This window comes from the organism of the source record quoted next, unplaced genomic scaffold (assembly GCF_019419815.1).
Source record: "Pyrus x bretschneideri cultivar Hongxiangsu unplaced genomic scaffold, Pyrus_bretschneideri_v1 Contig61, whole genome shotgun sequence".
NCBI classification, from domain to species: domain Eukaryota; kingdom Viridiplantae; phylum Streptophyta; class Magnoliopsida; order Rosales; family Rosaceae; genus Pyrus; species Pyrus x bretschneideri.
Genome location: NW_025999800.1, coordinates 1,969,795 through 1,995,017, shown reverse-complemented (window position 1 = coordinate 1,995,017; position 25,223 = coordinate 1,969,795). Strand labels below are relative to the sequence as shown.

The following is a 25,223-nucleotide window of genomic DNA, read 5'->3' as shown; positions in this document are numbered from 1 at the left end:
GATGTTTACGTGTTTTTAGAATTTAAAAAACAAATTATTTGAATAAGAAAAATTCATTTTGAACGAATTATGATAAGATAAGATAGGATGTTTGTGGTGATTTTAGAATATTTGTGATATTATTTTCTGAACTAGTTGGTTAATTAAATACAATAAAAATCATAATTTTTAATTAAAAATTAGTAAAAGAACATTTGATCAAAAGTTTAAAAGTTATAGATGTTTGATTAAAAAAATTCAAACTTGAGGCATCTATATCAAAATGCTCCATTTTTTCATTGTGACAGTCACACGAGATGGTACATCACGTGTTACTATATAAATAGTGAGATATGCATGTTAAAAAGTTAATAACTTAAAAAATAAAATTTTCCACCATTTACATAAAAACACGTAGTTGACCACTTTTATTTCTGTCGCAACTAAAATCTTCTCTACAAATTACAATGTTTGATTCGCAGAAGTGCATTGATAATTCGAGTGTAAATGGAATGTGGAATGCTCTTTACCGAATTTGCCCTGAACAATTCACAGGAATCACAACAATTGAGTATGGAACCAATGAATAAGGAAGAAAAACCTTCAGGTTTCTGTAAGTTTGACCGACTCCGACCGACTTCGACGACGTACGTGTAGACCAACGAACCAAGAAGTGACGTGCATGCATGCGCCACATCTTCAAGGCTTTCACCGCTTTCATCCATCGTCTTCAGCGGCGCTGGCTAGACACGCGTCCACACACCGAGACAGATCAAGAAGTTAAAGATAACTTGAAGCTCCGCATCAGAATTTGTTCTTCTGGTATTCTGGTGATTCTCTGCATATTATTCTTGATCAATACTTGTGGACCGACAGGAGTGTTGGGAGAAGGAGAATAGTAGCAGCCGCAGCAGTACAAGACGGAGGAAGACAGAGTCAATGAACAACCCAAAAAACCATCTCTGTGGGAGATGACGAAGAATGCTTTTTCTTTGTATACATCTTCCCCCTTGAGGGTTCCAACATACTTGGAGAAGGCCAAAACCCTATTTAATCAAGTTCAAGCTTACTTCTTCCCTCCTAATTTAGAGTAAGTGATATACTTCTTCAGTTTCTCATTTATTATTATTTTCTTTAAGTATTTTCGAAGAAAAATAGTTGAAATTATTGATTAGGATTTTGTGCTAGTTATGAGATTAATTTCGTGGAGAAATGAAAACGACACACTATTTTTCTCTTCCAACACGTTCATGTTTAATTTTTGTTATTTTCATTTGATTTATTAACTTCGATGCTAAAAAATAAGCAGGGGTGTCTAGGCAGTATGGGGAATATTGAAGTTGAGCCTGGTAGCGGTGGCAGCGGCGATGGAGGAGCTGGAGAGAAGGTTAAGGAGGTTGGGGCAGAGACAAGTTGGGGGACTCGGCGGAATCAGCAGCCAAAATAGAAGGAATAAGTGAAAAGAAGCTCTTCCGACGGTGATAATAATAGAGAAAGTAAAGGACCTCAATCTGAGCTCTAGCCTAGCTATAATCCAAGTAGAAGCGTAAAACATGAATTTTGGTCTTCTTATTCTCGAAGGTGTTCTTGTGTAGTACTACTTGTATGCGTTTAATTTGTTAGAAGTAACTGGAGTTTGGTAGTTTTCAGTACATGGGGAAGCTTGTGTACTGATTCTACTGTACAATAGTACGTCTCATATTTCAAGAGTGAAACGTGAAAGACACTTGTCTCTATTTATATCACGACACGTGCTAAATCGAATTGTTTTCTCATATGAAAAAATCTCCTCTCTTTTTAGCATAATTCGATCAAATGGAAATCTGATGAGTAATGTTATACTATTACATTTTTTACCACATGTGAACCGAAGGTAGGGCTTATTAACAGACGGTGGTCTTTGTCACATCCCGGCCCGGGCCCCCACCACAATCCGGGCCCGATCCACCACCGTAGCACGATATTGTCTGCTTTGGGCTTACCATTCCCTCACGGTTTTGTTTTTGGGAACTCACGAGCAACTTCCCAGAGAGTCACCCATCCTGGGAGTGCTCTAGCCCTCTACTCGCTTAACTTCGGAGTTCCTACGGAACCCGAAGCCAGTGAGCTCCCAAAAGGCCTCATGCTAGGTAGAGATGGAATATACATATAAGGATCAGTCCCCTGGGCGATGTGGGATGTCACAATCCACCCCCCTTAGGGGCCTGACGTCCTCGTCGGCACATTTCCGGCCAGGGATAGGCTCTGATACCAATGTCACATCCCGCCCCGGGCCCCCACCACAACCCGGGCCCGATCCACCACCGTAGCACAATATTGTCCGCTTTGGGCTTACCATTCCCTCACGGTTTTGTTTTTGGGAACTCACGAGCAACTTCCCAGAGGGTCACCCATCCTGGGAGTGCTCTAGCCCTCTACTCGCTTAACTTCGGAGTTCCTACGGAACCCGAAGCCAGTGAGCTCCCAAAAGGCCTCGTGCTAGGTAGACATGAAATATACATATAAGGATCAGTCCCCTGGGCGATGTGGGATGTCACAATCCACCCCCCTTAGGGGCCCGACGTCCTCGTTGGCACATTTTCGGCCAAGGATAAGCTCTGATACCAATGTCACATCCCGGCCCGGGCCCCCACCACAACCCGGGCCCGATCCACCACCGTAGCACGATATTGTCCGCTTTGGGCTTACCATTCCCTCATGGTTTTGTTTTTAGGAACTCACGAGCAACTTCCCAGAGGGTCACCCATCCTGGGAGTGCTCTAGCCCTCTACTCGCTTACATCTTTGTTAGAGTCGGAATTTTTCATGTGCCCGAAATATGGTCTCCCACTAAAAAGTGTTGTAATACAAATAGTAGAATTTTTTTTTTTTTTTTTTAGTATTCAATCATTTGTGTTGGATGTATTGTCTTTCTAGTACATTGAAAGGAAATAATTTCTCTAGTATATCAAGATGTGTTTTCGGCATATTACAATTTTCTCTTGTAAAAAGATGTACACATAACGGTCGTTGTCAGCTGTTGTTCCCCTTCAAAGGTAGGTTCTTGCGCATTACTCACTCATCCGCTACTAGAAACACCACTTTACGTTTGATTTGCATGTTTTAAGCATGCTGCCAGCATTCATTCCGGCCAGGATGGGACTCTCCAGCATTCAAAATCTGAGACTCGGTTTAGAAACCATCTTTCGAATCATATATCACGGGGATTTCGATCCAATCGCCTGAAAGGCAAAATTAAAAAAGGAACGATCTGTGCGCAGAGACTTGAATCGAAGTCCTACCCCTTAATCTCTTTTGATTGATATATATATGTATCTATATATATATATATATATATATATATATATATAAGCATGCATGCAAGGGAAAAACCTACAACAATATGAAAAACGTGGTAATATCCAAAATAGGGAGTCGCTCTTTCGAGAATGCAAATCCCATAAAGGGACTAATATACCCATTAAAAAGTTATTGGATCAACATATGGGCGACTTGCAAATATATAATTTTGCTTTTTCAAGTTTGGAATGGCATCGATTTAATTATATATTCTAATCGGTAAAGTATCGACTTTATTCCCTCTGAAATCCTACTTGAGTTGGGGGACGTTGAGCAAAAAGGGACTCTTCATGTTGTGCATTTTTTTAGTGAAGTTGCTTTAACTTTAACTTGAGTATTATTAAATAATAATTATAAAAATGATGAATACTAAGTGTAACATCCCACATCGTTCAGAGGAGTGGATTATATAAGCCTTATATGTATATTCTCATCTCTACCTAGCACGAGGTCTTTTAGGAGCTCACTGGTTTTCGGTTCTATCGGAACTCCGAAGTTACACGAGTTCGTGGGAAAGCAATCTAGGATAGTGACTTATTGGGAAGTTCTCGTCTGAGTTTCCAGAAACAAAACCGTGAGAGCGTGGTCGGAGCCCAAAACAGATAATATCGTGCTACGGGAGAAGCAATCCCAGGATAGGTGACATACTGGGAAGTTCTCGTATGAGTTTCCAGAAACAAAACTGTGAGGTCGTATTCGGGGCCCAAAACGGATAATATCGTGCTATAGTGGAGTCGAGTCCGGGATATGGTAGGGGTCTGGGCTGAGATGTGACACTAAGAGCATCTTTAAAGGAAGAGTCAAAATGTCTATATTACTAATGAGTTAAACATGACAACATTAATGTTTTTTTAACTGAAATGTCTATTTCTATATGGCATGATGAGGATGTCAGTAAAGGTGGTTGCTATCAGTTTTAACAACAACTTCTAATCTATTTTTGAGATGTGACACTAAGAGCATCTTTAAAGGAAAAGTCAAAATATCTATATTAATAATGAGTTAAAAATGACAACATTAGTGTTTTTTCAACCGAAATGTCTATTTCTATATGGCATGATGAGGATGTTAGTAAAGGTGGTTGCTATCAGTTTTAACAACAACTTCTAATCTATTTTTAATGGCTAATAAATGCTTTTCTGTCACAGTAATATGATTGTGTAAATCCTATTATATCTAAGATATTTTTAGTGGCTAATAATGCCTACTTTGAAGTGCTAATAATTGAAAATGTTTTAAAATCTTAGCGACCATACAATGATTAAGAATACAATAGCAAAAGAGAAAACATGACCCGCAAGTCAAACGATGTACTAAAAAAGGAAAGAGATTATGTTCTAATCTCTTCCATCAAGGCCACCTAATCAAGTGATACAGATCTTTAAAATTTGATCCAACGGTTAAAATTATTATAACTTTTAAAGAGTCTTCCTGTTTTTAGCCGTTGGATCAAATTTCAAGAATCCGGATCACTTGTTTAGGTGGCATTAGTGGAAAAGATTAAGAGAGGATCTCTTTCCCTAAAAAAAACGTTGTGTCAAACAACTAAAACTCCACCTACTTGAACCATCATCAACACATATTGATCACCTCTAGCGACACAAAATGGCAGCATACCAAAGCAAACCAAAATCTCTCGTAAATACTTCAAATAACACAACAAATTAAACTTGTGTTTTTGTGAAAGCTAAACATTTTAAAACTCACTAGTCCTTAAAACAAATAAAATAAATTAAAATCTACACATTTAAAACTCGCAAGTATTTAGATTCACATAGCTCTTCAAAGCGTGTTGTTTGACATCGTAGTGTCACCGTCACCACATTGAACAAGACACCGTCATAAAATACTTGTCAACCATATTGAGATTTGAGACAATCACGTAGACAAACAGAATAATTGTGTTGGACTAAAATCAACAACTACTCAGCAAAATCCTAACTAAAAACAATTATACCTAAATGCGACGGTGACAGAGCGAGGAACAGAGATAAATTAATTTTCACACATCAATATTGTTTTGTTCTAAACATCATTAAAAATTTAATTCAAAACGAAAGTAATCTGAATGCAATAACAAAAAAGAATATAAAGTCTTTGGGTGTTCCAACTTGACCAACTCATCAAAAAAAAAAAAAAAAAAAAAAAAAAGTCTAAGAATTCACCAATAAAAAAATGCTTTTGACGGTACGGTCGGGAATGTACCTATATAACCCTCTCGCTCCTCCCTTTCCCCACCAGTCTACCGTCTCTCTCTTACACCATCCAGCACTCTCTTTCTCGCATACACGCACAAATACACACCTAAATTTGCTCTCTATATTTTCCTCTTATCCAAACACCCCCTCAAAATCTCCCCTCTCTCTAGCAATTCGGTCATCAATGGCAAGGTCGATTTCTCAAACCCTTAGCCTAACCCGCCACCTCTCCTCCAAATTATCGCCGCCCTGCTCCTCCCGCCTAATAAACCTGCGCGCCCAATCCACCCTCCCTTTTCACCATGACCCACCAACCGACTCCTCCGCCGACTCGCCGTCCGATCCCCTTCTGCGCAAGCTCGAGGACGCCATCCACCGGATCATCGTCCGCCGATCCGCGCCCGATTGGCTCCCCTTTCTGCCCGGCGCCTCCTACTGGGTCCCTCCCCCACGGTCGAGATCGCACGGCCTGGCTCAGCTGGTCGATAAGTTGGCTAACCCTCTGAGTGAGGAGGAGACCATGTCTATGACCACTGTTAGAGGATGGCCTTCTTCTGCTTATTTTATCGAAGGTTTGCTTCCGTTTTTCGATTTTATGATTTGGGTTCTGTTCAAAATTTGGTTTGTATCCTTCAATTAATTGGGATTGGAAATTTATTATTTTGCGTTGTGGTTGATTTAATTGGATCATCTAATTCGTTTCTGCATCTGGGTTTGGTTCGGAATTATGCAATTTTCTCTCTTTAGGTGAGAATATCAAAAATCTAAAAGCGTTTACGGATTGATCATATTTTTAGGCATTGATCTTGATTTGTTAATGATAAAAAGTAGCTAGAATGATTAAGATAAAGGAATTATTCTGGCTTTTATTTTTTATTTTTTATAATGTATGTCTTTTGGGGCATTGGACGGATTAAGAGCTTTTGTGATAGAAAGTATTGAAATCTTTTGTATAATAAATGATTTTCTTACAGTGGTTGCTTATGCCATGCTTTCCTTTTCTTTGTAGGTACATCTCCACAACTGATGGAGCCTGTGATTGTGGTTCAGAGTTCTGATGATGTGCCCAATCCCCAACCGACAGAGACCGGGGATCAAAGTTCTGTCAATTTGTCCAAGTCTGAGGATGAGGAGGGATGAACCATATAGTTCTCAAAAGCGGCATCTGAGGTGAGTTTTAAGAACAATTGGCTGAGTTCTGTATTGTTGACACGAAATATGTTTACTCAATTAGTAAAACTCAATGCCATTACGTTGGGTTTCATCCCATGGAGTATAATGGTTTTAAGAACAAATAATCAAACTAATTTGGGGGTAAACTGGATTAACCTAGGATTTTTGTGGAAGTTTAAGATTACCGAAGTTAAGCTGCTTCATATTCAAAGACTAAAGAGAAATGCTTTCATCTTTCCTAAAGTAGAAAATATATTTCCAAATACTAATTAGGTTGATCAATAGTTCTGTATGGAGCATACTGAATTACAGTCTGTGCTGATAACATCTATTTTGACCTTGTTCATCCTGATTTAAAGCTGGCGTTTAGGGCCGTGGTTAGTTCACCGACCACTGTTAAATTTTTAGGAGAGGTTTGTGTGTGCTCTTATTATGGATCCTAATAATATCATTAATAGTTGAATTCATCTATCTCTATGTCATAAAAGTTGGATTTGGAGAGCTTCAAACTTGATCCTTTAGTATAACGGTGGTTTTAACCTGAAATGAGTTGATGCCATGGGGGCTGATCTTAGGACAAAAGACTTAAAATCTGGTTGTGAATGATACTGCTTTTTATGTTGTATTGCTTATGCTTTCCTGATAAGCAGCTTATAGATGGACTGTTCCTTGAATTTTACTATTTGCTAAACTGACTGTTCCTTGAATTTTACTATTTGCTAAACTAAGTCATTGCTTGAAAGCTAATAATGCCTTGGTTGCTGGGATATGCAGGCTCATGTAGTCTTGTAAAATGTATGTAGGACGACGAAAGATGCATTGATGAAAGGCATTTTGTCAAGGTCAAGAGCTGTAGAGATGCAACCTGGTTAGCGAGGTTGAAGGACTTCTATCCGAGTTCAAGATTACAACCGAAAAGGAGTTTACTGTAATTATTCATGAAGTATGTACAGTTGATCATTGTAGTGTGTTTTCGGTTGAATTGAATGTTATTTGTACCTACGCCCGCATGGTAAATTTGATGAATCCAAGTTTTACCATCAACATTTCAGTTTTTATCTGGATGTCCATGTAAATATACTAAAGAAGTGCACCAATCCTCTCTCTCTCTCTATACCTATTCCCGCATGGTTGCTTGTCCCACAGCGAAGTAAACAGAAGGATTTTATGAGATGATCGACGAGACTTTCGTCCTATAAAACAGCTGCAAGACATTGCTAGTCCAGAAAATTTTTGCTCAAACCCTTTCCTTCCTTTCCCGGCCGTGACCAACTACGCTGCATGCTCTCATCTTCTCATTTTCTAATTTTTCTCATAAATTGTAGCGCAAGTAATACTGGAGGAAATCATTTTATTGAGTTTAGTTTCAAATTCCTTTTTAAAGAAAATTTGATTGGGAACATGTACACCGGAGAAAATTAATTCAACTAAAATGGAGGCACTTTCTGGTAAACTTGCAACACAAGAAAATCCCAAGTTCGCATAAATAGTACTATTTGAATTTATGAAGTGGAAAACAATGTGCCTGAACTTGAAAATCATTCAAGCTTTTTGTTTTGGAACAAACGATAGTATCTACACCAAGGGGGTTGGGGTTGGGGTGGGGGGGGGGGGTGTGGGGTGTGGTGGGGGCAGAGTTGTTCAGTCTTATTATGACTTTCCATAATATGTGGCTCAACTTCACCTTTGGCATGCCACTTAGTACTACGGTTTAGTGTTATTTCTCTCCTCTTGTAAGTGAGGTTTTAGATTTGATTCTCGTCAAAAGCAAATTTAAACCACAATATTGCTAACCCATTGTGTGACTTAGCTCACTCTCTCACCCTTTTAGTGTTAGATAATATCGTTTGTTTAAAAAAAAAAAAAAGCTGTAAGTTGTGTTCCCTCTCCACTGATTTGTTGTGCGGTGATTGAATGAGTATGACAACTTTTAACTGTTGTTGCATAGTGTTACCAGTTCACTCATGTTATAACGCGTATATATCTATCTATTAATACTAAACCATATTGGTACAAATGAGACAAGCTTAAAAACATTTACTGGTAATTTAATAGGAAAGAATGAATGACATAAATTTCAGAACCTGTCCAACAGTTATAACGTTTTGCTCTAGTACTAACGCTCATCAAAACACAGAAAACTGCATTAATACTTTACAAAATTTAATTCCATTTGTAACCTACTCCCCGAGCATCAAAATTTCTATATAAACCCTTACCCTCTATCTTCTCCAACATCAACACGTCCAATCTGCCAAACCCTTTTTCTGGGATAGCACGAAAGAGAAGTTCCAAGCTTCCTAATAGCCATGTCTAGACAAGCTCATGCACTACTTTCACTACTCCTACTGGCAACATGTGCAGCAACCGGGGCGGATGCGCCACCACCGCCCTTCCCGACCATCCCAAGCCCATTCCCGCCAGGGACCCCAAGCCTGCTGCCACCCGGCATCCCAGGTCTATTCCCTCCTGGGATTCCAGGGCTTTCTCCTCCGGGAACCCCGGGTGAGGTAGCAAAGTGCTGGTCTTCACTTCAGAACATTCCAGGGTGTGCATCGGAAATTTATACCACAATCTTGACCGGTAAATTTGCACTAGGCCCTGCTTGTTGCAAGGCTTTCATCGAAGTTGATCAGAATTGTTTGCGGAAGTTGTTCCCGTTGTTTCCTTCAATTCCTGCATTCCTCAAGAGCAGCTGTGCTACTGCTGCTGCTCCTAACGCAGCTGGATCAAGGCAGTAGTAACCGAGTAGGCGGTTGAGATGATAATTTTTACAGGAAATGAGTAGATCTTGGTTTCGATTAGGTGTAGCCGTGCAGGGATTTTTTATTTTTTTTTTGGTTTACATTGGGAGCCAGTTAAGTTGGTAGGTTTTGGAAGCTTTAGCCTTCAGGATTATGATTTGCATGATGGATCTAATTATAATAAGATAATAACCGGCTTACGGTCTCATAAAAAAAATATAGTCTCTCTCTAAAGTTTTTGGTTTTGAAAGTGATACACGCGATGGTGGGGCCGGGAGGGGGTAATGGCACTCCAAACTTTGTTTGTAAAGATGAATGCTCTTAACCAACTAAGCGAAAAGTCTCTCTCTTTTAAGTTAAAAAAAAAAATTACAATTTCACGGTATAAATTCCGATTTAAAGCTTCTCGAGAAAAAAATTGGATAGTTAATTGATCATCATGTGAGATAATTTGTGGAAATGTCCTCGGCTTGGTCAGTTTTTATGTGAGAACCTTGTTGTCAAGTGGCTACCATGCTGTTATCTCACGGCCATTAGGTAGAACATATCTTATGAATAGTGGCAACACCTAAAGAATCAGAACTTCTGGGTTCCCCTTTCATATCTCGTACCCGTTAAATGTTGTTCACAGGATGAGGTGATACGGGAGAGTATTCGTGTGTTCTATAAATCTATGGCATGATAGGCACGTAGCACTCCAAATTACTCGATTTATCTTAAATCTTTTGTTCTTCCTTTTGCCCAAGAACAACCGTGCTGCCATCAATGGGAAAATTTTACATATATTCCCTAGTTCCTCCTCCAAGGGAAATTTAAGATTTTGTGGCTTCACATTACCAAAACTCTATGTATCCCTCATCTTCTAAATTTGAAATTTCTAATTTTCTTATATTTTGTAGCTCACGTGATGTGGGATGAGATAATTTTATAGAGATTCTTGTATGCATACTCTATTTTATGACACAAAATCTGGGGATGTAGGATATGTGAAAGTTTTGAATACGACGTCTTTTCCACAATAATTGGCAACGCAACTAGTATGTAAGATGTTGGATATATATGAGAAGGGCTTTATATGCGTTCATGGTATGGAATAAACTTTTTCCTTCTCTTATAACATAGTAGAAGTTGTCATTGACATCTTCTAAACCAACTTCAAATCATTCGTGTCTTCCAGTTCTAAAATTCCTCTATTTCTCGTACCTTGAAACCAAACTCTTATTCTGTCCTGGAATCCCTTTTGAAATTCCAAATTCTGGGTAATTGTTCTACATCATGAGCAATCCAAGGCATCAAAATATATGTAATACATACATGAATATCAAACTGATCAAGATTATTTACAGGAGTATTTGCAACTACCTACAAGAGTATTTACAGTAATTTATATGCGGCATCTCCTTTAGTAATATCAAACTGATCAGGTGAAGTAAAACATTACTTCCAACGAGTTTCAAGTTCGTGGCTCTTCATGAGAGAAATGATTTGAGCCTTTGAGGAAAGTTTTCTCCTTCATTCAAACCCTCCAAAGGGTAGACCTCCACCGAGACTCTCTCAAGTTGGTGAAATAAACTTCCAGGACATGCGCAAGCTTCCAATAATCGTTGCCTTGTTCGTGTGGAGTCAGTGTCTTGACCAACTTTTCTGGCATATTAAATAATTCAAGCACCTTCAGCTTGTTCAGGTGTTCAATCCCGGATGGCACCTTCTCTAACGACTTACGGTGCCGGATACTTAGCTTTTCAATGGACGACATTACTCCCACTTGCACCTCTATACATCTAAGCTCATCAAACTCACCAATGCCTAAATGTTTGAGCTTCTTAAATCCTCCAGCTCCAAAACACAATATGTCTCCTTCAGACACCTGAGATAATTCGAGATGTACTAGGATGGGCAGATACTGAAGGAATACAAGGGATTGTCCTTTAACCTACTCCATTTCAGATGTAACTTGACAAGGCTGTCCATAGAAGGTATCCAGTGAGGCAATGTGTCCAATCGTCCTTGAAGTATAAGCGCTGAAGCAGTGGAGGGGGAGAATAAATGTGTTGCAGATCAATGATCTCATCATCTTCTGCCGAAGTTATGGACAAAGCGCGAAGTTTGGTCAGCTTTTCGACGGATGAACAAAGAGCCTTTCCGTCTTGTTTCCTCACATGTACAATGCCTAACCATCTCAATTGAATTAGTTTCCCCAGCTCCCTTAATATGGCACCTCCATCTTGGTTTACCTCAATGAAACAAAGTTTTTGAAGGCAAGTTAAAGCCCCTATGTTTGCAAGCAACTTAAAGCCACATTTTGTCTAAAAAATTTCTCTACGTACAAATTCATAACGATATACTAAAAGATGATGTAGAAGTTGAAGCTTCAGAATTTCACTTGGGAGTTCAATGACCAGAGAATGCTTCAGATCCAAAGTCTCCAGGTTCTGAAGCGTCCCTATAAATTTCGAAATGGTTTTCACCCCGGTACCTTTCAAGCTTAGATACTTCAAAAAGAAAAGGTTGACAGCTTCAACTGGAAAAACATTTAGAGGTGCGCTTTGCAAATCCAACATAGTAAGAAGCCTAAAACCTCCAAGAAAAATTGTTTGCAGTAGTGGCTTCTCAGTAACTCTGAACATAAGCAAAGAACGTAGTTGAGAACCGGACCTGTTTTTCTGTATGTATTGCAAAGAGGTATGCATTGACGGGCGTCGGACTTTATCAGGCCATGGTATGTTTTGCTCTTTAGCAATTGTGGCAAAGTTCTGATCTCTTATCTTGAAGGTGATAATCTCACGGAGAAGATCATGGACACGAAAGCTTTTGACTCTTCCATCGGACGTTGTCTCCGCTACTTGAATCATGCTTCTATTCAACAGTTCATTCAGGTAGTCCTCTGCAACATCTTGTAGTGTTTTGCCTTGTTTTGCTTCGATAAAACCCTCTGCCATCCATAACCGAACAAGTCTCATATTCTCGATTAGGTGATCCTCAGGAAAGATGCTCAGGTACAAGAAGCAAGACTTGAGATAGTAAGGTAAGTCATTAAAGCTGAGTGAAAGTACTTGTTTCAAGTCCTTGAGTTTGTCATTGCCCTCCATTTCAGCACCAAGGCTATGGCCAACCATATCCCACTCGTTAATCCTGCGCTTGTCTTTGGTAGCCAAAACATCGATGACTGCCACAATGGCAAGGCTACATCAGTTTTTCGAGTAGTTAGTATGACTCGACTGCCACAAGTATTGTTAGGCAAGGCATACTTCAGAGAGGGCCATCCGTCCATATCCCACGCATCGTTGAGAACAATTAGGTACCTCATTTTCTGCAGGAAGGCCTTGATTATTGTTTTCAATTGATTGTTAATCATGTTTTCGAGGAGTTCCCCGAGTTTGAAAGACTGAGTAACCGTGATCCAAGCGCTTACTTTGAACTGCTTCTTCACTTCTGCTGCATCATAGACTTGCTTCGCCAAGGTTGTCTTCCCAGTCCTCCCATTCCAGCCACAGAAATTACTTCTCGTCCGGAACCACCGATGACAAGCCACCCTACCATCTGCTTTATAGGCTCGTCAATGCCAACTATATCAGTTTTCTCGAATAGTAGAGCATCACCACGATGGCCCTCCCACATTTGACGTGCAGTTGAAGAGCCCGAACCTTGTTCAGCCATATTAAACTTGTGACGTAGTCTCCTATGAACCTCCGAGATTTTTCTGATTCTCAAGTTGATGCCTTGTAACTCAGCGGCAATTCGGTATTGAGATTTCATGTTCTTAATGCAACACGAAAACCTATGGATGGAGAAGTGTAAATTCGTCGAGAACATCTTTGCTATCATGAACAATGCTTCTTACTTGCTTCACCCATACTTTGACTTCCTCATCACTCTCTTCAAATGCATCAGCAACCCTCAGAAAAGTGGTCATGCACTCCAGTTCCCCTCTCAGATACACGATTTCTTCCCTAACCCCTCCCATAAGTTGAATATCATTTTCGAAAAGTGGTGCAACCTTGTCCAGAAGAAACTGTACTGCACTCTCTGCCATTAACTCTCTCTTTACTATTCCGATTACCTTTTTTTCCTCAACAGATTTTCTCTGTTTCAAAATGTATGGAGTTATATAAGTGAGTGGCAACATATAAATATTCAAAAAAATTGCAGATGTCTTTTAGTACGAGTGACAGCGACTGGACTTTGAATTATTTGTGGCCAAGCAATCGGATTGTAGTAATTTTTTTTTGTAGTAATTTATTTGTCCATGAAATTTCCTAGAAAATGACTCAAATTTCAAAAATCCAATATAGACTTTGAGAAATGCTAAGGAAATTCTAAGAGTGAGATTTTTCATGGAATTTCTACCATTTCATAGTTTAATGTCAATTTCTGTACCATGTTATAAAACATTGTGCCTAAAACATGAGGCGACATAGAATATATGGAAAGTCTCACTTTTGAAAGTCCTTTTAGCATGTCTCAACTTGTTATCCACAAGAACTAAGATCATTTTTCCGACAAAATGGTTAGGAAATTGCTATTTACACACCCATTTTTATCTTCCCCACACACACTTGTTGATTTTTTGCCATCAATATTCTTTAATTTATTAAATCCGACAGTTAAAAATTGAGAAAGATGTGTGAGAAGTAAAAATAAGTGTGAATTGCAGTATCGAAAACTTAACAAGTGGCATGCAATTGCAAGTAAACGATAGCATGACTACAGTTTTTCCAGCACCGCATAAACCTGCAACGAACCTTCTAAACAAATAAAAATAATTTGTTTGGTCGATCTAATTTACATAGATGAAAATATATGTGTGTGAAAGTGACTCACACAATAAACAAAGGAGCGAAACGAGCAAGTGGATTGAATATTCATTCGAACCAGTAATTAGGTACTGCTGTGGTTGCTTCTGCAGGCAGCCAATCTCAGCAATTACCAGACGATTTCATTTGATTGTGAATATATTTTGAGATTCGAAAGTCAAAGAAAAGCTGCTTTCCCGGAAAGCCCCAGAAAGCAAAAGCTGCTTTCATTTGAAATTGCTTAGTAATAGTATAACTTTCTAACTTTTTTAAGTCTATGACAAAAATTAAAATATTCTCAAGCCTTGATAGATTTTCATACAATACATATCGACTTTGTAACTTTTATTCTACTGGCGGTAAGTAATGGGGTGTGATATCCACACACGTCATTTTACTTCTCACACAGTTTTTTAATTTTCAGCCGTCGGATCAGATAAATTGAAGAAGATCAACGGACATAAATTATCAAGAGGTGTGTGAGAAGTAAAATAGGGTGTATGGATAGCACACCCCTAAGTAATTTTCAACTGCCAGTGCCAAGTTACCAAGATTAAAAGGAAAAACGAAGAACGAAGAACGAAGAACAGATTTACAATCTTGATGAACAGATTTTCTTGTAATTTAGTTGTTGTTATAATTAACAATTGTAACGTTAACTGCTTTAGTAATGCTCTTAAAAATAAAAAACTGCAGTCAGACTAAATAAAATTTAATTCCATTGTAACTTACTCACTTGAGCACTGTATAAATCCTTGGATCACTTCCCCAACATCGACACAGCGATAGCACATGTCCACATCCATGGTTTCAGGTGCTTTACCCTTATTCTTGAAGTTTGGGGCCTTAGGAGTGAGGTTGGGGCACTTTTGGGCTCAGTTTCCTCCCTTAAGTGGGTCTTGGCTCTGTTGACCTTAACATGGTGGCTTCTGGCCACCCCTACCATGCCTGGTTCGTGCTATAATGTGCTTTAGGCACAACAGTTGCTCTAGTAGGTCGAGCTTGATGATTTTTCATCAACAGCTGATTCTGCTTTTCAGCAAGAAGTAAAATAGAGATCAAATCTTAAAACTTAGTGAATTTCTGAGCCCTATATTGTTGCTGCAGGACAATATTAATAGCAGAGAAGGTCGAATAGGTCTTCAACAAGAGATGCTCAATATGAAGATCATGACAGTGGCTTTCTTAGCTTCGCCAACCAGGTTGTCTGTCTCATCTTAAATGGCAGGACGCAAATTCTTTGTGGTGAGGTGGAGCTTCACATCTTGGACTCACTTGAGGTAGTTCCTTCCGGAGACCTCTAAAGCGGTGAAGTTGAATTTGTTCAAATTCGACATGTTCCTATCACAAAATAAATGGATAAGATGTGGTTAGTGTAATAGAGAAAAAATCAATCCATATGTATTTGTTTAAATTTTCATGAAAAATTACTTCAGCTTTTCATAGGTGATGTTTTTAAAGAAAACTTCAGGTTTCGAAATAATTATGAACTTCAGGTTCATATGTTCTTGCAAACAAACACAGATATATACAAAAATATGCAAATAGAATTTCAGGTCATTATAATAATTGAATTAATTATTTGGACTTCGGGCCAAAATTAAAGTGCGGATGAAAAATTATAAAACCCAAATTGTCTAAAAAAAAAACAATTAAAATCGAGGGCCCAAAATAATGGGCCAAAGCCCACTACTGGGCTTATCAAATTTAGTGCCGTGGTCCAAGCCCAAAAATTGGGCAAGGTTGGGCTCAGGCCTAGCATGTAGGCAAGCCCAACATCACAAATAAGTGGACTTCATGCGCAAGCCCAAAATAGGGCCTTATGAAGGGCATTGATTTAGTGTGATGCATACATGGATGCACCAATGTGTAGGCTGGGATCTGGTGGGGCATAGACACATATACACCAGCAGGAGCTGTATTTGTGTGTGACGCGCTGCATGGAAGAAACGGTAGGAGCCCAGAATGGCTCAACTGGTTCTCGGGCTAGGTTATCACCAATGCCCAAAGGGCTGGTGATGTGGGTCAAGGCTCTAAGCACAAGTAGGCCCAATAAAAAGGGTGTTGTGCAATATGGATCAAAATGAATCCGAGGCCCGTTAGGGCTTCGGTTGGATCTTCAGGCCACCCCAACGATGTTGGGTGTGGGAATCCGCCGGAGATGGTGAACGGCACCGCTTCAGGCGATGTTCCATGGTCGGTGCAACCCTTGGTTCATCGGAGAACCAAGATTGGATGACAAACGTTGAACCTTAACATCAGGGGTGTGAGAACTGAAGGGATTTGAGTGAATCCTACGAAAAACTCATGAAATTCTTCTAGAATTTCAAAGATCGTTGGTGAAAACGATGAGTTTCCTCCAAATCACATGACTGTTGGTCGTGTTTTCATCAGAAAAGTCGACGAAGAGGACTTTGGCTTCAAGCTAAGGGTTTGGGATAGGGACGATGGTGCTTAAAACACACTGTTTGGTTATGGGCTTGCAACCTTGTAACTTGTGGCTGAGCTGGGCTCACCAAGCCGACGAAAGCTACTGGCTTGGTGTTGGCGGTTCAACATAGAGCCGGTGATTTTATGGTTTTACAAAACCCCTTTTTTTAATTTTTTTTTTTCAAATTAATTCAACATATAATTTAATGCATAAGCAGATATCTGATGCAATTCCGGGAAATATCAATTCACATAATTCAACAATCATGGATATAATGCATACACAATTTATGTAGAATCTAAAATTCGAAAAACATAAAGTTGGGTCATGCATTATGGTGAATGTTCATACTATCAGGACTACAAAAATATCAAGATAAAAACCGTTGTTTTGAAAGAACATGATTACGTGATGATATTGATGAACTGGTTTGATGCAGAAAAACTTCCACGTTAAATTCCTAAACGCAATGGTATGAGCTTGCTGATAACGTGTTGTGGCCTATACTTAACTGACAGGGAGAAGGGGTCGACGACACAGAGAAAATATAGAGACAGATGTGTGTTGTAGGATTGTGTAGAGGATATTTTATCCCCCCTACGCAGTGCCTTTATTTATAGTAATAAAAGAGGGAAAAAAATCCTTCTCCTCCAAGGAATACAAGTCCTAATAGGGAAGAATAACCAGAATTAAATCTAATCTAGGATTTACACAATCACACTAAAATAAGAAGTTTATAACAAATTGATCATTATATGAGATAAATAATTTGTTGAAATGGCCTCTACTTGATCAGTTTTATTTATGTTAGAACCTTGTTGTCAAGTGGCTGCCAACTGTGATCTCAGAGCCATTAGTTAGAACACATATTATGAATAGTGGTAACACCTAAAGAATCAGAACTTCTGGGGTTCTTGATGCAGTAGGAGTCAAGAAGTCTCAAGGAGGCGGAGGGTAGTAATTTGTGAATCACTCAACCGGGTGCAACGGAATTGCTCGACGTCGCTAATCTTGGATTCGCTCAAGGCGACCAAACCTAACACTTGATTTAAGGAAGGAGAAAATCACTCTCTTCTTAATTAACTTTAATTCACCAAAATTGACTTCCTTTTGAGTACATAAGTATCCCTTTAAATAGGGAAGTTACTATAATTGATAGGATACATATTTAATACTAAAGATTATAGTTTCTAGACATCTAATTAAAACATGGTTTTGAAAAGATGGAAAGCCACCAACAACATGTTTAATACATAGATCATATTAATTGTCGTGGGCTACATCATACTCTTCTTCTCAGAAAGAACTCGTCCTCGAGTTCAGATCCTTTTTTTTTTTTTTTTTTTTTTTGTCTTTGTTTGAATTTAGGTTTTCGACCTGTCGAAATTTTGAACCCTTTGAGCTCTCCTAAGAATTGAGTATCAACAACTTGAATCAATAATATATCTTTGGTAGGAATCATTAAGCAGCCATCATCTGTTGACCCAAAGGCAAACTTTTCCATGCCAACATTTGATACAGCTCTAATCTTCATTCCTGCATCATTGTTATCCAGATTTTCTGTCGATTTGCTTTTGTAAGTCATGCCTCGACTTTTGGATTTTGCTTTTCAATTTCTGAAGAAGCATTGGTGTGACTCGGCTCCACAAGAACCTTTGTTGGCAAAGCCATCTTTTCCTTGGTCTTGCTTTCCTCCTCACTACCATCCTCATCAACTTCATCTTTTACCTTTATATGTACCCGTTACGTGTTGTTCAGTGTTTACATGATGAGATGATACGGGAGAGTATTTGTGTGTTCTACAAAACTATGGCAAGGTAGGCATGTTGCGCTCCAAATTACTTGATTTAAGTTCAATCCTTCTTCTTCCTTTTTCCCAAGAACAACTGTGCTGCCATCAATGAGAAAATTTTGCATATATTTCTTAGTTCCTCTTCCAAGGGAAATTTAAGATTTTGTGGCTTCACATTATCAAAACTGCAGAGTTATGTCCTCATCTTCTAAATTTGAAATTTCGAATTTTCCCATATTTTGTAGCTCAAGTGATGTTGGATGAGATATTATTGTATGCATACACTATTTTATGACACAAAATCTGGGGAGACCTAGGTTAAATAGATTTCGCTTATGTTTCTGTAATCCACAAAGATGTAAGGGTTTTGCATACAATGTCTTTTTCATAATAATTGGTAATGTGACTAGTAAGTGAGACATTGGATATATGTGAGAAGGGCTTTATACGTGTTCATGGTATAGAAATAACTTTTCCAGCCTCTGATAACATAGTAGAAGTTGTCATTGACATCTTCTAAACCAACTTGAAACCATTTGTATCTTTTGGTTCTAAAGTTCCTCTGTTTCTTGTACTTTGAAACCTAACTCTTGTTCTCTCTTGGAATCCTTTTCGAAATTCCAAATTCTGGTTACTTGTTCTATATGTTGAGTAATCCAAGACATAAACATATATAATATATACATGAATATCAAACTGAACAAGATTATTTACAAGAGTATTTGCAACTATCTACAAGAGTATTTACATTAATTTGCAATGTATGCAGCATCTCCTTAATAATATCAAACTGATCAAGTGAAGTGAAAACATTACTTCCAACGGCTTTCAAGTTCGTGGCTCTTGATGAGAGAAGTGATTTGAGGAAAGTTTTCTCCTTCATTAAAACCCTCCAAAGTGTAGACCTCCCACCCAGACTCCCTTAAGTAGGTTAAATAAACTTCTGGGATATGCGCAACCTTCCAATAATCATTGCCTTGTTCATGTGGACTCAGTGTCTTGATTAACTTTTCCGGCATATCAAAGAATTCAAGCACCTTCAGCTTGTTCAGGTGTTCAATCCCAGATGGCACCTTCTCTAACGATTTACAGCGCTGGATACTTAGTTTTTCAATGAACGGCATTGCTCCCTTCTGCACCTCTATACATCTAAGCTCATTAAATTTATCAATGCCTAAATGTTTGAGCTTCTTATATCCACCAGCTCCAAAACACAATGTGTCTCCTTCAAACACCTGAGATAATTCGAGATGTACTAGGTTGGGCAGATGCTGAATGAATACAAGCGGATTGTCCTTTAACCTACTCCATTTCAGATATAACCTGACAAGGCTGTGCAGCGAAGGTATCCAGTGAGGCAATGTCTCCAATCGTCCTCGCAAGTATAGGCGCTGAAGCAGTAGAGGAGGAGAAGAAATGTGCTGCAGATCAATGATCTCATCCTCTTCTACCGAAGTTATGGACAACGCGCAAAGTTTGGTCAGCTTTTCAATGGATAAACAGAGAGTTTTTCCGTCTTGTTTCCTCAAATGTACAATTCCTAACCGTCTTAGCTGAATTAGTTTCCCTAGCTCCCTCAATATGGCACCTCCATCTTGGTTTGCCTCGATGAAACAAAGCTTTTGAAGGCAAGTTAAAGCCCCTATTTTTGCAAGCACCTTAAAGCCATATTTGGAGTGGCCATATTTTGAGTGAAAATCTCCGTAAGGTACAAATTCATAACGATATACTAAAAGATGACGCAGATGTTGAAGCTTTAGAATTTCAACTGGGAGCTCAGTGACCAGAGAATGCTTCAGATCCAAAGTCTCCAAGTTCTGAAGCTTCCCTATAAATTTTGGAATGATTTTCACCCTGGTACCTTTCAAGCTTAGATACTTCAAGAAGAAAAGGTTGACAGCTTCAACTGGAAAAACATTGAGAGGTGCGCTTTGCAAATCCAACACACTAAGAAGCCTAAAACCTCCAGGAAAAATTGTGTGCAGTAGTGGCTTCTCAGTAACTCCGAACATAAACAGAGAACGTAGTTGAGAAGTGGACCTGTTTTTCTGTATGTATTGCAAAGAGGTATGCATTGACAGGCGTCGGACTTTATCAGGCCATGGTATGTTTTTCTCTTTAGCTATTGTGGCAAAGTTTTGATCTCTTATCTTGGAGGTGATAATCTCACGGAGAAGATCATGGACACGAAAGCTTTTAACCCTTCCATCGGTTGTTGTCTCTGCTACTTGAATCATGCTTCTATTCAACAGTTCATTCAGGTAGTCCTCTGCAACATCTTCTAGCGTTTTGCCTTGTTTTGCTTCGATAAAACCCTCTGCCATCCATAACCGAACAAGTCTCATATGCTCGATTAGATGATCCTCGGGAAAGATGCTCAGGTACAAGAAGCAAGACTTGAGATAGTAAGGTAAGTCATTAAAGCTGAGTGAAAGTACTTTTTTCAAGTCCTTGAGTTTGTCATTGCCCTCCATTTCAGCACCAAGGCTATGGCCAACCATATCCCACTCGTCAATCCTGCGCTTGTCTTTGGTAGCCAAAACACCGCTGACTGCCACAATGGCAAGGGGCAGCCCCTCACACTTTCTTAAGATAGATTTACCGATTTCCTCTAAATAAGGAGGGCATGAATTCCCTTGGAATGTCTTCTTGCATAAAAGCTCCCACGACTCCAACTGCGGCAAGGGCTTCAAATTAAAGACTTTACCTCCAGATTCTTTGCTGGTTGTCGAGGCTACATCAGCTTTTCGAGTAGTTAGTATGACTCGACTGCCACAAGTATTGTTAGGCAAGGCATACTTCAGAGAGGCCCATCCGTACATGTCCCACACATCGTCGAGAACAATTAGGTACCTCCTTTTCTGCAGGAAGGCCTTGATTATTGTTTTCAATTGATTGTTGTTCATATTGTTTGTTCCTTGTGGAACTGGCCTTCGGATGGCTTTGTGGAGTTGTTGAATCATGTCTTCGAGGAGTTCCCCGAGTTTGAAAGACTGAGTAACCGTGATCCAAGCGCTTACTTTGAAATGCTTCTTCACTTCTGCTGCATCATAGACTTGCTTCGCCAAGGTTGTCTTCCCTAGTCCTCCCATTCCGGCCACAGAAATTACTTCTCGTCCGGAACCACCGATGACAAGCCACCCTACCATCTGCTTTATAGGCTCGTCAATGCCAACTATATCAGTTTTCTCTAATAGTAGAGCATCACCACGATGGTCCTCCCACATTTGACGTGCAGTTGAAGAGCCTGAACCTTGTTCAGCCATATTAAACTTGCGACGTAGTCTCCTATGAACCTCCGAGATTTTTCTGATTCTCGAGTTGATGCCTTGTAACTCAGCAGCAATTCGGTATTGAGATTTCATGTTCTTAATACAACACGAAAACTTATGGATGGAACTGTATAACCCCTTCCCATGATCATGTGCCTGGAGAAGTGTAAATTCGTCCAGAACATCTTCGCTATCATGAGCAATGTCTCTTACTTGCTTCACCCATACTTTGACTTCCTCATCACTCTCTTCAAAAGCATCAGCAACCCTCAGAAACGCAGTCATGCGCTCCAGTTCCCCTCTCAGATACACGATTTCTTTCCTAACCCCTCCCAAAAGTTGCAGATCATTTTCGAAAAATGGTGCAACCTTGTCGAGCAGAAACTTTACTGCACTCTCTGCCATTAACTCTCTCTTTACTGTTTCAATTACCCTTTTTATCCTCTCCTTTCCAAATTGTATGGAGTTATATAAGCGAGGGGCAACATATACATATTCAAAAAAATTGCAGATGCCTTTTAGTGCAAGTAACAGCGACTGGATTTTGAATTGTTTGTGACAAAGCATTCGGAGTTTAGTAATTTTTCTTTGTACTATTTTATTTGTCCATGAAATTTCCTAGAAAATGACTCAAATTTAAAAAATTCAATTATTGCCTTGTGAGAAATGCTAAGGAAACTCTAGTGGAACTCTTCATGGAGTTCTTGACTTGTTATCCACAAGAACCAAGATCATTTTTCCGACTAAATGGTTAGGAAGTTGCTATTCACACCCATTTTTACCTCTCACACATCCTTTTTAATTTTTTGCCACTGATCTTCTTCAATTCATTCAATTTGCCAGTCGAAAATTGAGAGACATATGTGACAAATAAAAATGGGTATGTGGCTAGCACTATCCAATACTTAGCAAGCTGCGTGCAATTGCATTGCAAGAAAACGATAGCATGACTACATTTTTTCCGACACGAGATAAAACTGAACTGAACCTTCTAAGCAAAGAAAAATAAGGGGTGTGATATTCACACACCCCATTTTACTTCTCACACATCTTTTTAATTTTCGGTCGTCGGATAGGATGAATTGAAGAAGATCAATGGACATAAATTATCAAAAGGTGCGCGAGAAGTAAAATGGGATGTGTGGATAGCACATCCCAAAAATAATATATTTGGTCGATCTAATTTACATAGATGAAAATATATGTGTGAAGGGGACTCACAATAAACGAAGGAGCGAAACGAGCTAATGGACTGAATATCCATTCGAACAAGTAATTAGCTGCTGCTGTGGTTGCTTCTGCAGGCAGCCAAGCTCAGTAACTACCGGATAATTTCATTTGATTGTGAATATACTTTGAGATTCGAAAGTCAAAGCAAAAGCTGCTTTCCCAGAAAGCCTCAGAAAGCAAAAGCTGCCTTCATTTGAAATTGCTTAGTAAAAGTGTTAAGTAACTTCTAACTCTTTTAAGTCTATGACAAAATTTAAAATATTCTCAAGCTTTGGTAACAGAATTGAACACAGCGACTGGATTTTAAATTGTTTGTGACAAAGCAATCAGATTGTAGTAATTTATTTGTCCATGAAATTCCCTAGAAAATGACTCAAATTTCAAAAATCCAATTATTGACTAGCAAGAAATGCAAAGGAAACTCTCAGAGTGGGACTCTCCATGGAAGTTTCTATCACCTCACAGTTTAACGTCAATTTCTGTGCCAACATTATAAAACATTGTGCCTAAACATGAGGCGACAAAGAATACATAGAGAGTTCCACTTTTGATAGAATCTTCTTAGCATTCCTCTCAACTTGTTATCCACACGAACCAAGATCATTTTTCCAACAAAATGGTTAGGAAGTTACTATTCACATCCATTTTTACCTCCCACACATCCATTGTTAATTTTTTTTTTCCCACTATCTTCTTCAATTCATCCAATCTGACAGTTGAAAATTAAGAGAGATGTGTGAGAAGAAATTGATGTGGCTAGCATATCCAATACTTAACATGTTGCGTGCAATTGCATTGCAAGTAAGCGATAGCGTAACTACAGTTTTTCCCGCACCAGATAAAACTGAACCGAACCTTCTAAACAAAGAAAAATAATATGGTTGGTCGATTTAATTTACATAGATGAAAATATACTGTGTGAAAGTGACTCACACAATAAACAAAGGAGCGAAACGAGCTAGTGGAGTGAATATCCATCCGAACAAGTAATTAGCTGCTGCTGTGGTTGCTTCTGCAAGCAGCCAATCTCAACTACCGGATAATTTCATTTGATTGTGAATATACTTTGAGATTCGAAAGTCAAAGCAAAAGCTGCTTTCCCAGAAAGCCTCAGAAAGCAAAAGCTGCCTTCATTTGAAATTGCTTAGTAAAAGTGTTAAGTTAACTTCCTAACTCTTTAAGTGTATGACAAAATTTAAAATATTCTCAAGCTTTGGTAGATTTTTATACAATACATATTGACCGTGTAACTTTTATTCTACCGGCAGTAAGTAATTTTCAACCGCCAGCGCCAAGTTACCAAGATTAAAAGGAAAAACGAAGAACAGATTTACGATCTCAATGAAGAAACTTAGTTGCTGCTACAATTAAAAGTTATAACGTTTAACTGCTCTAGTAATGCTCTTAAAAATGAAAAACTGTTGTTAGACTAAATAAAAAATTTAATTCCATTGTAACTTACTCACCTGAGGACTGTATAAATCCTTGGATCTCTTCTCCAACATCGACACAGCTAATCTAGTTAACCTTTTTCTGATACTGATATAGCAAATACGTGAGTGCCAAGTTTTTTCCGACAACGATGTCTAGAGAAGTTCAGGCAATGTTTTCGCTACTGCTAATTATGGCAACATGCGCTGCAACCGGATTTGCGCACGTGCCACCCCCACCGCTACTCCCGAACTTTCCCAATATCCCAGGTCTACTGCCACCTGGGATCCCAAGCTTATTGCCGCCAGGGATCCCAGGCCTGCTGCCACCTGGAATCCCAGGCCTGTTGCCGCCAGGGATCCCAGGCCTACGACCGCCAGTGGACCCGGCTGAGATAGCAAAGTGTTGGTCTTCACTTCGGGGTATTCCAGGGTGTGCACAGGAAATTATTACCACAATCTTTACCGGTAAATTTGCGCTAGGCCCTGCTTGTTGCAAGGCCATCGTCGAAGTTGATGAGAAATGCTTGCCGAAATTGTTCCCGTTGTTTCCTTCTGTTTCCGCATTGCTTAAGAACAACTGTGTTCAACACAATGTTGCTCCTCCTAATGCATTTGGTTCAAAGCACTAGTAGGTAGTTGATCTTGTTTTCAGTTATTCACAGACATGCAGGTTTTGGGTTTCCCTTTTTACCTTGGGTGCCATTTTTCTTATCTTTTGGAGACTTAGATCTCACTAAAATAAGAGAATAACAGCTTAGTCTCATTGAAACTCTCTCCCTCTCTCTCTGATAAATTGTTGGATCTTCTTTTGATCTATCGATCCGACGATCCATGAGTCCG

General features: G+C 39.1%; 5 protein-coding genes across 6 annotated transcripts; 3 read left to right on the top strand and 2 right to left on the bottom strand.

The window, feature by feature from the left end:
• Positions 1–5,559: 5,559 nt before the first annotated feature.
• LOC103967678 lies at positions 5,560–7,785 on the top strand. 2 transcript variants are annotated; one of them, XM_009380974.3, is made up of 3 exons: positions 5,560–6,087; positions 6,525–6,685; positions 7,492–7,785. In XM_009380974.3, the coding sequence occupies exons 1-2, from the start codon at positions 5,700–5,702 to the stop codon at positions 6,653–6,655; spliced, it is 519 nt and encodes a 172-aa protein (XP_009379249.1). In that variant the 5' UTR covers positions 5,560–5,699; the 3' UTR covers positions 6,656–6,685; positions 7,492–7,785. The 2 variants fall into 2 exon arrangements, with proteins under 2 accessions (XP_009379249.1, XP_009379250.1); XM_009380975.3 differs by having other exon boundaries at positions 5,561–6,087; positions 7,463–7,785.
• Positions 7,786–8,997: 1,212 nt separating this feature from the next.
• On the top strand, positions 8,998–9,429 carry LOC103967694. Its single transcript, XM_009380987.1, has one exon. It carries the CDS (start codon positions 8,998–9,000, stop codon positions 9,427–9,429), a length of 432 nt encoding a protein of 143 aa, XP_009379262.1.
• A 1,399-nt stretch (positions 9,430–10,828) lies between these two features.
• Positions 10,829–13,465, bottom strand: LOC103967693 (toMV susceptible protein tm-2-like). Its single transcript, XM_048572486.1, is given in 4 exon segments — positions 10,829–12,616; positions 12,619–12,972; positions 13,077–13,191; positions 13,274–13,465. Coding segments are annotated over 4 exon segments (1,539 nt in total). The 3' UTR covers positions 10,829–11,738.
• Positions 13,466–19,153: 5,688 nt separating this feature from the next.
• Positions 19,154–22,153, bottom strand: LOC103967692 (disease resistance protein RPM1-like). The gene has a single exon (XM_048572545.1). The coding sequence runs from the start codon at positions 22,123–22,125 to the stop codon at positions 19,261–19,263; it is 2,865 nt and encodes a 954-aa protein (XP_048428502.1). The 5' UTR covers positions 22,126–22,153; the 3' UTR covers positions 19,154–19,260.
• Positions 22,154–24,532: 2,379 nt separating this feature from the next.
• LOC103967691 lies at positions 24,533–25,012 on the top strand. Its single transcript, XM_009380985.3, has one exon. The coding sequence runs from the start codon at positions 24,533–24,535 to the stop codon at positions 25,010–25,012; it is 480 nt and encodes a 159-aa protein (XP_009379260.1).
• Positions 25,013–25,223: the final 211 nt, after the last annotated feature.